This window comes from Pleurodeles waltl, chromosome 8 (assembly GCF_031143425.1).
Source record: "Pleurodeles waltl isolate 20211129_DDA chromosome 8, aPleWal1.hap1.20221129, whole genome shotgun sequence".
In the NCBI taxonomy this organism is placed as follows: Eukaryota; Metazoa; Chordata; class Amphibia; order Caudata; family Salamandridae; genus Pleurodeles; species Pleurodeles waltl.
This window is the reverse complement of record NC_090447.1, coordinates 529,674,148-529,688,030: the sequence shown is the minus strand read 5'-3', so window position 1 is coordinate 529,688,030 and position 13,883 is coordinate 529,674,148. Positions and strand designations below refer to the sequence as shown.

Below are 13,883 nucleotides of genomic sequence, written 5' to 3'. Positions count from 1 at the left end.
TCTTGTCTCGGCTGGGATTTCTCATAAATCTTCAAAAGTCAGTTTGAATACCATTCCAACGTCTCATATTTCTCAGTTTCATAGTGAACACTGTAGATTCAGTGCTTGAGCTCCCTCAACAGAAGGTGATTACCTATCCCTCTCTGTTCCCTCAGATCTTCAGCTCGTTTAGTGAGCCTTCTTTCTTCCTCCATTCAGGTCATCTTTCCAGGACCCCTTCATTACAGGGCTCTTCAGAGGTTAAAAATCCATCACCTTCGCAAGGGTCTAGCTTACTCAGATCCTGTCGTTCTGGAACCCGAGTCCAGGGAAGAACTTTCCTGGTGGATAAGTCACTTAGACGCATGGAACGGGAGAACTATTTTCTCTGCCACCCCAGATCTGGTCTTAGAGTCAGATGCAAGTCTGACAGGTTGGGGCCTAAGATGTGGTCCACGCTCGACTGGGGGTCCATGGTCCATTCAGGAGTCCTCACTGCACATCAACTGTTTAGAGATGCTTGCAGGTTCCTTTGCCATCCAGTCCTTTATAAAAGACAGAATAAAATGTTCAGTTCTTCTGAGAATGGACAACCTGTCCACAATCAGGTATATAAACCATTTAGGCAGAACGAGATCCAAACCTCTGGCACTCTTGACCAGGAGTTTGTGGGAGTTTTGTCTCCAAAGGAATATCTCAGTCAAGGCGGAATACCTCCCATGCAAGCTGAAGGTGGTGAAAGACTGGTTTTCCAGGCATACTTACGACTCAAGCGATTGGAAACCTCATCCTTCTGTATCTTCGCTCTTCGGGCTATGTCAATAGACTTTTTTTGCTTCCCGGATCAACTCTAAACTTCCTGCCTTCTTCAGCTGGAGGCCAAATCCGTTAGCGATGGCCACGGACGTTTTTCTGCAGTTATGGCCTCCTTCTCTACTCCTTTCCTCCTTTCCTTTTTATCGCTCGGGTGCTAGCGCAAGCCCGCAGACGGCATTCCTCCCTGGTTCTCATCACTCCATTCTGGCAGTCCCAGCCTTGGTATCCAACCCGGTTGGAACTATCATCAGACCTTCCAGTATTTATCCCTCCTTTTCCCGATCTTCTCTTGAACCCTCAGGGTCTAATTCTAGAAGACTCCCTTCATCTTATAGCGTGGAGAATTTCGGGGGCTTCCTGGAGAACCCCAGAAATTTCAGAGGGAGCTGTCCAGTTCATTCAGTAATCCTGGGCTCCGGGTACAACAAGGGTCTACAGATCCGCATGGTTGGTTTGGTGTAGCTGGTGTGTGGACAGGGAATCAGATCCCTTTTCAGCAGATGTCAACTTAGTGGTGAATTTTTTGGCTTCCTTCACTTCACAAGGTAAAGCTTATCGTACTGTTAATACTTACAGGTCTGCGGTCTCTTTAGAACATATCAGGGTGGATGGAAGGCCTGTTGGTGAACACCAATTGGTTTGACGGCTTTTAAAGGGAGTACGTTTTACTGAACCTCCGGTTCCAAAATACAATCTGATGTGGGATGTTGATTCAGTACTTCGGTTATTCCTCGCATGGCCGGATAATGATGATTTATCGCTGAAACATTTGTCTACAAAATTGACTATGCTCCTGTGTTTAGTCTCTATTAAACATGTATCAGATGTTAAAGCTCTGGATGTTTTCTCCTTTCGTTTTTCTTCTTTAGGTGTTTATTTTCAAGCCTTAGACGTACTAAGACTAATTTATCTTCTGTTCTTTATCCCTTTTTTTCCTCTCAACCTTAACTGTGTGTGAGTAATTGTTTGAAGACTTACGTTTCTTGAACTGCAGATCTCAGGGTTCCCTCCTCATCTCAATTACTTATTTCCTTTCAGAGACCCCACAAACCCGTCTCAGCTCCCACCTTGGCTTGTTGGGTTAGGTGGCTTATGTCCCTGGCTGGTGTTTCTACCCTTTCTTATGGTGCTCATTCGGTGAGAGAAGCTACGGCTTCTTGAGCCTTCTGGGCAGAGGCTAGTTTACAGGATATCCTCAGATCTGCAGATTGGTCAAACGTTAGTACGTTTAGAAATTTTTATTGTAAACCTGTTGATCATCCTTTGGACACGGTTATTTCGCTGCTTTAAACAAGCATAATATGAGCCTCAGGTCTTGTAATAGAATTGAGATTTTCCTAGCCTTGGTGTCAGAAAGGCTAGATTTTATTAAAGACACAGACGCTAGTATTATCCCACCACTTTTCTTTTAACCCTCCCTGTTCCTTCTTCTGCAGTTGCCACGTCTTCAACCAGCTCTGCCACTTCCAGTTGATCCTCTCCCAGTTTCTCTTAGCCTGGAAACTCCATTCAGAAGTTCTTTCTCTTCAGTTTCTTCCTCTCAGTTCCTCATGGAATTCTGCAAGGATTTCTTTTCTGCTCTTCTGACTTTATACATGGTTCTATTGATGCTCTCAGTTTCTACTTTGGACTGACGCTTGCAAAAAAATAGGGCTTGTTGCTCTCAGTCAAGATTGTTATGTGAAGGCTCAACGTTGGATTGGTCAACCCCATTGTGGTGTTGTTTTGTAGTTTTGCTCCCAGGGTTTCTGGGATTTGTAGTTTGTGTCTACTGTTTATTAAAGTAAGAAAAGAAATGCATAATATTTGCCTCTGTGTCTTTAATAAAATCTAGCCTTTCTGACACCAAGGCTAGGAAAATCTCAATTGACAGGAAACCTCTATTGTTTTTACAAGACATTGGCCAAAGAAACAACCCACAACTGAATGGATGCCATGAACTGGCGTTAATGACCAGCCCTTTATCAGGCTTACTGTTTGCCTTGAATAAGTCCTATTGTTTCAATGGATGAAACAGATTGGCTGATCAAAACAGAACGTTTATAATCCTGTGTATTATGAAGAAGTAGCTTGAGTAAGTATATGTGAGTTGGAAGGAGTAACTATGAAATAACTCTGACGTTCATGATCTTCAAACTCAGCTTTTTGATCTTTGTATCTATTGATTATTTGTATTATTCTAAGAGGGCAGCCCAATGTGTCAATATTAGGAGACACAAGATTCTGTCTATTCTCTTGTCTCTGCCCTCTGGCCAGTGAATCTTGGTGTTATCAGCAAAAGTTTGAAAAGGCATCTTAAAGTTATCAATAATATCAGGGAATGGGTGTTTGTAAGTGTTGTAGGTGAGAGTGAAGATCCTTAGGAAGCCATGAGTGGAATAACTTGGGCAGATTATGTGAACTGACCCAATATAAAACTTACTGGGGGCAGGTGTGCATAAACGATTTAATCTTTGCAGATGGTGGACATGGATGTTGTGATTCACGATGTCATATGCTTGTGAGAAGGCTATAAGATTAAGGCTGAACGTCGGTTGTTACAAACAGTTCTTAATATGTCCTTCCTTATGTCGATAAGAGACAACTGTGTGCTTCTGTTTGGTCTAAATCCTGATATCAATAATACATGTATTGATTGATTCCTCACTGTGAGCTTGCAGTTGTTTCTGATAATGTTTTAAAAGATTTTTGTCTCAATGTAAGATATATTATGCAGTACGCAGGCAAGTCTTTGGTGTCTGCCTCAGACTTTTTAAAGTGGGTGATCACAGCTTTTTTCAGACTGTGAAAAACAAATCCATGATGCAGTGAAGCATTTACAATGTAAATGATGCCATTGTGGATTCGGAGAATTCACACTATGAAGAAAGACTACTCTGAATATTCTAACAACCTATGAACCAAATGCATTTCGTGGCAGGATCCAAACCGGTTAACATAAGAAGTGTTGGCAAATGGCCTTGTTCACCGATAGAGACGGCTTACTCAAACCAGCAAATTCCCATATCTGACATTCTGGCATAAAACTTGCTCTTTCCCACACCAACCATAACAACACTACCACATTCAGGGTGTATGAAACAGACTACATATTGGACCTCATAATACCCCAAATACCTATCACAATGCCTGCAGAAGTACCCATACCATAATTGCATATTCCCTCTCACATAATGTTTCTTCACTAATGTTATTTTATATAACAATACACTGAGGAAGAAACTATGGCCCAAACCTGCACTTTTAAAGAGAATATTCTAACCCTAAATCCAGGCTCGATGTTAAACCAGGAATGCACTTCTAGTTGTAGACTGAATTTGACGTCCCCCCATCAGTGGGCAGTAACTGTCCATATGCAGCTTAAAAAAGCATGCTGAGAAAACACTTCATATATTTACTTCCCTAGTAGACACTTTCCAAACTGCAGAGAACCTCCTCTCTAGACATTTTTTTTGACATATGTTGCAAATGGTGTGGATGAGTAGGTTCTAATAATGACAACAGAAAAGGGAAGTGGAGAGGCTATAGCAAGTGGAGGGCTTTAGACTCTGTTTATAACAAGTAGTGCATTTATAAATGTGAAGACTGCTTGGACACAAGCAGATGTGTTTTAAAGTGCTCACTGAGAAGACAGGCTTTCTTTCAAAAAGCTATTTAAGTACATGCCCTATACACACTTTCTACACCTCAAAGACATATTAGTTTGAGAATGTATAGGTAGATTTACTGAGACTAGTACATAATGGATATACTTGATGTAAATACTTTGGCCCTCATTCCAACCCTGGCGGTCTATGACCGCCAGGGTGGAGGGCAACGGAAGTACCGCCAACAGGCTGGCGGTGCTTCCAGGGCCATTCTGACCGCGGCAGTAAAGCCACGGTCAGAAAAGGGGATCCGGCGGTTTACCGCCGGATTTCCCCTGGCCCGGAGAATCCTCCATGGCGGCGCTGCTTGCAGCGCCGCCATGGGGATTCCGACCCCCTTCCCGCCAGCCTGTTTCTGGCGGTTTACACCGCCAGAACCAGGATGGCGGGAACGGGTGTCGTGGGCCCCCTGGGGGCCCCTGCACTGCCCATGCCACTGGCATGGGCAGTGCAGGGGCCCCCTAACAGGGCCCCATTAAGATTTTCACTGTCTGCTTTGCAGACAGTGAAAATCGCGACGGGTGCTACTGCACCTGTCGCACCCCTGCAACTCCACCGGCTCCATTCGTAGCCGGCTTCATTGTTGCAGGGTCTTTCCCGCTGGGCCGGCGGGCGCCCTTTTGGCGGTCACCCGCCGGCCCAGCGGGAAAGTCGAAATGACCCCCACGGTCTTTTGACCGCGGTGCGGTCTTTCGACGAAGTTAGAATGTCCCCCTTTGTCTGCCAAGGCCCTGTTTACTAGAGAATAATTCACAATGACAATTTTCGAGTCTGACTTCTACTCATTGCCTCCTCTGTCTTATGATGTAAGTAGATATCTATTTGTAAAAGGATTTGCAAAAAACATTCAGATGGGGCATGGCAAAAAATGCATACTCTGGTTTGACTAGAGGTGGCCTTTGAGGATAAGGCTGTTGAGGGGATGTCAGGTTCAATCTGCTGTTTCTTCTTCCCGGTCCAGGACATGACAGCATTCACAGCGATGTCATTCAGACATGGCCTCCAGTATGTCAATTGCTACAAAAATCTTTAAATTGCTTCCAGCTCTGTGGTTTCAAGGCCAACTTGTGTGGCTGCTTTCAGTACTGATGGTGCTTGGTTCAGTACTGATGGTGCTTGGTGCTACCTATATATGTAGCTGAGTTGATGGTGTACACCATGATTGGGGTGCTTTGGAGAGGCCTCGGGCTTGATGCATGTGTTTGTGTCCATGCTTCAGTAAATTACTCAAGTGCCAGTAAGGCTGTTATACCTCGCTACAAGATTTTAATCCTCACCCCACTGATGTCTGGCAGTGAAGTGACAGTCAATGTTTGTTGTTATGTTTGGGTCTTTTTGGGGATGGAGAACGTTCCTGCTCCCTTGTGCTTTGGGATTCTGGGGCATCAGTGGAATAGTTTATAGGTCACCTTGGCATCCTACTAACTTTTGCCATGCTGTAGCCCTGCTTGGTCACACTTTTACATCTCTCAGGGCTGTAAGTAACAACCTTGCTGGCTGTCATCCAAGCATGCTTGGAGACTCTTCACACAGGGACCCTGGATTTCTGGGACATCAGTTGGTGTTGATGTATCCATCTAACCTCCATTTGACAACCTTGTTTCCATATCCCACATCACACCACACCTCAGGCAACTGCACTGGCTCCCTGTGCAGAAGAGGTGCATATAAAAACTGCTGACCCACGCACACAAAGCACTACACAACCAAGGACACGCCTATAGTAGCCATTGCCTGAATTTCCACCAACTGTCAAGAAGAAGATGACGCTCCGCCTCTCTATCGCTTGCCCATACTCCACGCATCCACCAAAACAGAAGTAGAGGATGTGCCTTCACCCACATAGTAGCACAAACGTGCAACAGCCTCTCCACGCATCACCGGAGTATTATCCCTCATCAGAAATTCTGTAGAGCCCTCAACACCTGACTGTTCAAATGAGTCGCTGAGACCTGCAAATGCCTGGATACCCTTGAGAATTAGTCGAGCTTCACAAATCCTGTCTGATTGATTGATATTTTTCTTATTAACTGAGCTTTCTACTTGTCCTTTATTCTGTCTTTCTTACTATATTCTTTGTCATGGCTTCAATTACTTACTGTAACATCATATTAAAGTTCTGTAAACACAGTAATAATAATGCTGTAGAACATCTATATATTACACAACAATATATACAAATTGTAGACTTCCAATCATACATCTAAAGATGTAACTTATCTTATTTTAGGATGGCAGGAAATACAGTTTAGACTATATATTCCTCTACAGAGAAAATAGGTGTCTAGGCAGGCCTCCATAAACATGCAAATGTATAGCTGTTTTCCCACCCAGCTTGCAAAATCACTCCAGAGTTATTTGGTACTTACATTAATATTCTTAAGTTAGATGTTAAAACCATTCTGGAGATTTGTGAATACACAGTAAACCGAGTGTCTTGAACAAGTTGGGGAGTATTCCATGGGTTTAAATTCCATTTGTGGGCATAAATATCCACACATCCTGAGTCTATGAATGCAGATCTGCCAAATCTAAATCCATTTTTGAGCTTATGACAGCTGGAGGAGTGTGTGAAAAAACCATTGTGAAACTGACACTTGAGGGTTAATCTAGGGGTTGGCAGCAAGAGCAATCCCTCTGAACCGGTGGTTCTCCTACTCTGACAAACGTGTGGTCCTCACCTTATTTAATGGTGAGGGACCATTCTGCTCACAACTTTGTTGTTTCAACTTACACTGCCATCAGAAACCTTTATTAGAGCAAAAATCTTTGGCTGGCAGTCCATCCAATAATGAACGTCATGTGGCCCATCCTATCTAGGACGGGTCTTCATATATACATTTTTCCTGCCCAGAACCAGCAACCATCGAATCAGAAACAACCCCCTAAGCCTTGGTTTGGGCTTTGTTTATGAGATGCTGAAAACATTGCAGAATGTGACACCATGTCAAAGCTTCCTGCCTGGCATTTTTTCACTTAAAGGATCAGAAAGTATCAATAAGGACGCAAGGGTGTCCAGAGTCTGGCTTGGTGGAGCATCCGCCCACCTAAAAACTGCCTGCCCACATGGAAAAAAAATTGTTAGATCTTTGTGGCTTTCTCTCACATAAGATGTGCCCCTGGATTCTTTCCCTGTCATTCCAAGCAATTTACTGCACTAGCTAATAAGACGAACAAATGGGTGAAATGCCTGAAAGAGGAAACGAGATTCATTGACACTTTGACAATTGTTTCTAGTCCGTCAAACAAGAGGGCTGATCCTCAATATGAAGTGCATCAGTCACCTGACAGCACAAGGCAGCAACGACACACGCTATTGAACAAAGGTACTTACTTGCGATCACTGAAAGCTGAATCAAGTTAGGTCTTAATAAGTTACACAAATAATATTTAGGAGCTTAATTATATACAATTGATTTAAAAGGAAAGTCACGCATATACTAATTCTTTAGACCGGAAAATTAACAATGTAGCGCTCAAGAACAGTCAGCGAATACACACGTTGTATGTGCAAAACAGGCATGTAACGGTCAGGGTGAGAGATTGTTAAACCAAGCTGAAAGAAAGTGCAGTATCACAACTAAAAAGACTGCCACATGTTAAAGGTTCAATAAAATATTAGTGGATGAATATCTTGCAATAAAACAAGAACTGTAGAGCAAATCAACAAATCAAACTAAGTGACATACACTCACCCAACATTAGGATCCCACACTCCCCCTTTGTTTGGATAAACAATCATTTGAACATCAAAATTGTTTTTGTTAGCAGAAGTCAGTAGAGGACTTATTATTGTAGGAGGACTGCAGTTCACTCCCACAGCGACAAGTTGAGTGGTTTTGATAGCAACATTGATAGCATCTGTAAATTTCTCCCCATGGTAGGTGTGCAGTTCATCCTGAAATTCACAATAAATTTTAATGTCACAATAATGTTTTAATCAAACCAGATTTGATTTTAAATAACGATTATCATTAGTAGGTGTTGGTGCCCAAGAAGAGTAGTTATTGGAATGTGCAATACTTGGGATCTGATATCATTTTATAGAATTTAGGTGAGACAAATCATACCAGTTTCAGCCTTTAATGTTAAAAGACACTGTCATATTTACAATGTAACAGTTTTCAGGAGAACAGAGTAATAATCATATTTTAAGTGATTACTTATGTGTTTTAGAAATCTAAGACTACAATTTAAACTGGCTGTAAGGAAGCAGAAATACTATTGCCACATCTGTGAAGGGCGGTTGCCCAATTTTTGTTTTCCCTCCATTCTGGTGGCTGATTTCTCCCCTACTATGGCTCCCGCTTACAACACTGGTGCTGCTGGTGCTGGTAAAAAAATTCCATGGTGGCTGTTCTCTCACCAGCATTATGACCCCGTACACTCTTCCCCTGTTACTTTAGCCCCTGTATAGACTTTGTATAACTGTCCATTCAATGTCCCCTCACTCTGGGCTAAGTGAGATCTGGAAATATCCACCAAATTGGGGTAACAGGACCTGCAAGAAGCTGGCTATCCATGTAGTGTACTGAATATAGGGGTACACCATGCAGATAGTACAGTCGACTCCTATTGGTTTACAGGGATTAAAGTAATAACTCTAAATGCTCTCTTTTATGGCAGCAAGGGGGAGCAGTTTAGGCTTATCAGAGGTAAGTGCTAAGCATTTGTTGAACACAGAGTCAATAAATGAGACACACACACAAAGAAACTCGAGAATAATTTCAGAAAAATAACACTTTTTATATTATTCTTAACACCAACCAAAAGTCTTCAGAATTAGGTAAGTACTGTTCAAGATATTATTTCGCACAGTGAGGTAAGTAAATCACACAAATGCGCTTTTATGTTGTAATGCTTTTCGATGGGGAAAGAACATGTACTGCATACAGGTATTTGCAATAGTATCTCGGGGGTCCCCTTTAGGTCTGAGAGTGTTAGGTGGTCAAGGACACGAGAACCATCAGCAGTTCGGTTTTACTTGCCTAGGGCTGTCTGGGTGTATAGGTGCTATACAGATCAGGAGCCTTGCGAACCACACAAATTGCAATGAGGGGGGTCACCTAGAAACCAGCTGCAGAGAGGGATAAGTCCGGGAGCTCTGAACAGGGGACTCAGTTAATGAGGGTGCTGGGAGAAAGGGGGCACAGCCGATAGTCGAGGACCTGGGCAGGAGAGCTCGGGTGCAGAGGGTTTTGGTTGGCTGGTGTTGTGCATCGTAGGCGCTCACGGGTCTTGGGCAGACCTGCAGAGGGGAAAGAAAAACAAACAACAGGACCACTCTCATGGTCAGGTTGTCTTTAGCGGCTGTGGTGTCTGGTCCAGACACAAAACACATCTTGGTGCTTACAACTGCTCCGGTACCCTGGGTACTGGTGCAGGGTGATTCCTGGTGGGCTTGGCATCTCCAAACTTAGTGGGGAAATAGGTCTGAACTCCAGGAGCACAGTGACCTCTCCTGAGTGACTGCTGTGTCGGTGGGCCCGGTGGTCAGCAGATCGGTGGACAGGACTTCGTGGCCGGTGCCTGCAGGTTGCACGGGAGTGGCTCCTCCACTCCAAGGGAGATGCTGGCTGGTTGGCAAAGTGCTGGCAGCCATCCAAGGTTTTTGGAATTTGCACAGCTTCAGGATGAGTCGGGTCACTAGCAGGAAGGCAGGGGTTGGCGCCAAAAGTCCAGGCTGGTCCACAGTTCTTGCGCTGGCCGGCTCTTCTTTGTCCTTCCTTCTTCTTTACTCAGATAAATACAAGTTCCTGGTGTCAAAGGACACTTAAATACTCAAGTTAGGGGCCTTTAGGGTAGTGTAGGGTAGAAACCAATGGGCTACGTACACCTCAGTTGACTACACCACCTATTTGACCACTTCCTGTGGGGAGTGAGCATAACCCTGTCCCAGAATTCCTAATTCCACCAAAACAAGCTGGTGAAACCCTTCTTCCTTGGAGCACATCAGGCTGCCCACCTTAGGGGTATGACTAGTCTGGTAGTGCAACAAGCCTCCTTATGTACACAATCTCCTGCTTGTCCTGGTGCCAAATGAGGCTCAGGGCAGGTGGTGACATCTCCCAGGTTTGGGAGAAGCCAGGGTCACATATGAAAGGTGGCATGGACTTTGAAATCCTTGGCCTTGGTATGCAGACCCCGAAGACCTCAAGAACTACCAGCCCTTCTCCCGCCTTCTCTTCCCAGCGAAGGTCATCGAGAACAGCTCGTTAGACATCTCCCAATCCGGCTTCCGCAAAAACCACAGCACCGAGACCGCTCTCATCACAGCAACTGACGACATCAGAATCATGCTCGACAAAGGTGAAACCGCGGCCCTCATTCTCCTTGACCTCTCGGCAGCCTTCGACACCATTGGTCACCACACCCTCCGCGCACGCCTCCACGACGCGGGGATCCGCCACAAGGCCCTGGACTGGATCACATCCTTCCTCTCCGGTAGAACCCAGAGAGTCCGCCTCCCTCCGTTCCTGTCGAAAGCCACCATGACCATCTGCGGAGTCCCCCAAGGATCCTGTCTCAGCCCAACCCTTTTTAATTTCTACATGGTGCCGCTCGCCAACATCGTCCGATCTCACGGCCTCAACATCGTCTCCTACGCGGACGACACCCAACTGATCCTCTCACTCACCAAGGACCCCGCCACCGCTAAGATCAATCTCCACAACGGACTGCATGCAATCGCCAACTGGATGGAGATGAGCCACCTCAAACTGAACTCGGATAAGACTGAGATCCTCATCCTTGGCTCCAACTGCTCAGCATGGGACAACTCCTGGTGGCCAGCCACCCTAGGAACCGCAGCAACTCCCTCCATCCACGCACACAACGTTGGCTTCATACTAGACACACCGCTCACCATGACCCAGCAAGTCAACGCAGTCTCATCCTCATGTTTCAACACCCTCCGCATGCTTTGCAAGACCTTCAGCTGGATTCCCCATCGAAACCGGAAGAACAGTCACCCACGCCCTTGACAGCAGCAGGCTGGACTACGGCAAAGCACTCTACACAGGAACAACAAGCTCCAGAAGAAACTTAGATGTATCCAGAATGCCTCCGCACGCCTCAACCTCAACATCCCAAGCCACGACCACATCTCAGCCCACCTCAGAGACCTACACCGGCTCCCCGAGAGGATCACCTTCAAACTCCTCATCCACGCTTACAAGGCTCTCCACGACGTAGGACCTGCCTACCTGAACGAGCGTCTCAGCTTCCACGTACCCACCCGCCAGCTCCGCCAACTTCGCCAACTTCGCCCTCGCCACCGCCCCCCGCATCCATCGTACCTCAACCGGCGGCAGATCGTTCTCCCACCTCGCCGCCAAAACCTGGAACTCCCTCCCTGTCAACCTACGTCTGACCCAGGACCTCCTGACTTTCAGGAAACAACTCAAGACCTGGCTAGTTGAGCAGTAGCAACCCATCTCTCACCCCCCTCCAGCCCCCCAACCGCCTTGAGACCCTATCACATGAGTATTGCGCTTAATAAGTGATTGATTGATTGATTGATGCAGATTCACTAGCCATCCTGCTGGAGGAGGTGATAACACCTTCCATCCGGAGCAGACATTGTTTCTGGCCTTTGAGAGCGTTGGCTGTCACCTCCAGGTGGGTAAGAAACCTGTTTGTGGAGGCAGGCTTGTTGATACCAGTCAGTCAGCAACCAAGAGTCTGGAAGGTTTCAGGGGGCACCTCTAAAGTGCCCTCTGGGTGCATGTCATGATAAATCCAATACTGGCATCAGTCCCAAGGTGTTTGATACCAAACCCCATGGGTTTCAGTGAAGCCATTATGTAGCTGGGTAACTTGACCAGTGCCCAGTACGTACCTTAATATGGCTTCCCTGTTCACTTGTAACATCTAGTAATTGAACTAGACATCAGAGGAGAATACCTGCTCATGCAGATACGCCCTCATATAAAATATAATGCATCCTGCCTTATGGCTCTTAGGCCTACTGTAGGGATGACTTACATATATCAGATGCAGTACTTTAGGGGCATGTCACACACTGAGTGTGCCATGTCATGTCGTCACTCATGGGCTGCACCATGACACGCAGTTTGCAATGGCAGGTTGTGTGCAATTTGTATGGGGGTCCTTTAGGGTGGCACAATATATGCTGCAGCTTTTAGGAACCCTTTTTAGTACCCAGGCTCTAGGTACCAAGGGCACTATTTAATAGGGTCTTACAGAGGTACTGAAGTGTGTGCTGATTGCACACAATTAGACCTTTTACCTTGTTTTGGGGAAAGAGTACTGGCACTGAGGACCTGGTTAGCAGAAACCCAGACCACCTTCAGTCAAAAAACCTAAGTACCAGTGGCAAAAAAGAGGGTGTGACCATAGCAAAAGGGGCACTATCCTACACAACCTCCCTCCCTCCCAAACAAAAAGGAATGAGACTAACCTTTCCCAAGAGAGTCTTCATCTTCTAGGTGAAAAACCTGGATAGGCCATCTGCATGTGTACGGTCAGTCCCAGGTCTTTGTTCCACTGTAAAGTCCACACTCTTGAGGCAGATGGACCTCCTTAACAGTTTAAGATTTCCCCCCTTCATTTGCATCAACCATCTGAGAGGCCTGTGGTCAGTTTGAACAATGATGTGAGTACCAAACAATATGGTCTTGGCTCCTTCGGAGAGCAGACCACAGCAAAGACTTCCGTCTTAATGGCACTCCACCGCTGTTCTCTGGGGAGTAACCTTCTACTAATGAAGGCAACAGGCTGGTCCTGGCCATCATCGTTGGTCTGTGATAGGACTGCTCCTATTCCATGCTCAGATGCATCTGTCTGCACAACAAACTGCTTAGGGTAATCTGGGCCTTTGAGAATGGGTGCTGAGCACATTGCTTTTGTCAGTGTTAAAAGCCTTTTGACAGCTCTCTGTCCAGTTTACTTTTTAGGGTTGTTTCTTGACGGGGAGTTATGTGAGGGGTGCCACAATAGTGCCATACCCCTTCATAAACCTCCTATAGTTCCCAGTCAAGCCAAGGAATGCCCTGACTTGAGTCAGGGTTGTTGGAGCCTCCCAGTCCAAAGTAGTCTGGATCTTGGGATGAAAGGGTTGAACTTGGCCTCCACCTACAAGGTGGCCCAAGTATACAACAAAGCCCTGCCCTATCTGGCACTTGCTTGCATTGATAGTGAGTCCTTCATGCTGCAGGGCCTCAAGGATGTTTCCAAGGTGGATCAGATGATCCTGCCAGGTGGGACTATAGACAGCAATATCATCAGGATATGCTGCACTAAAAACTCCAACCCAGCAAGGACTTTGTTCACCAAGCTTCAGAAACTGGCAGGGACATTCTTCAAATAAAATGCCATTATAGTGAACTAGTGAACTGGCAATGTCTATATGGGGTTGAGAATGCTGTCTTTTCTTTCAATCCTGGGGTCAAACCAATCTGCCAGTACCATGGTGTTAAA

The 13,883-nt window shown here is 45.6% G+C and overlaps 1 protein-coding gene across 2 annotated transcripts in view; it reads right to left on the bottom strand.

The window, feature by feature from the left end:
• The window catches only part of LOC138250115 (uncharacterized), a 276,374-nt gene that overhangs the window by 107,259 nt on the left and 155,232 nt on the right, over window positions 1-13,883 (bottom strand). For both annotated transcript variants that reach the window (XM_069204562.1, XM_069204563.1), the window contains exon 6: window positions 8,138-8,340. In XM_069204562.1, the coding sequence (XP_069060663.1) occupies window positions 8,138-8,340 (203 nt within the window). The remainder of the gene's footprint in view (window positions 1-8,137; window positions 8,341-13,883) is intronic.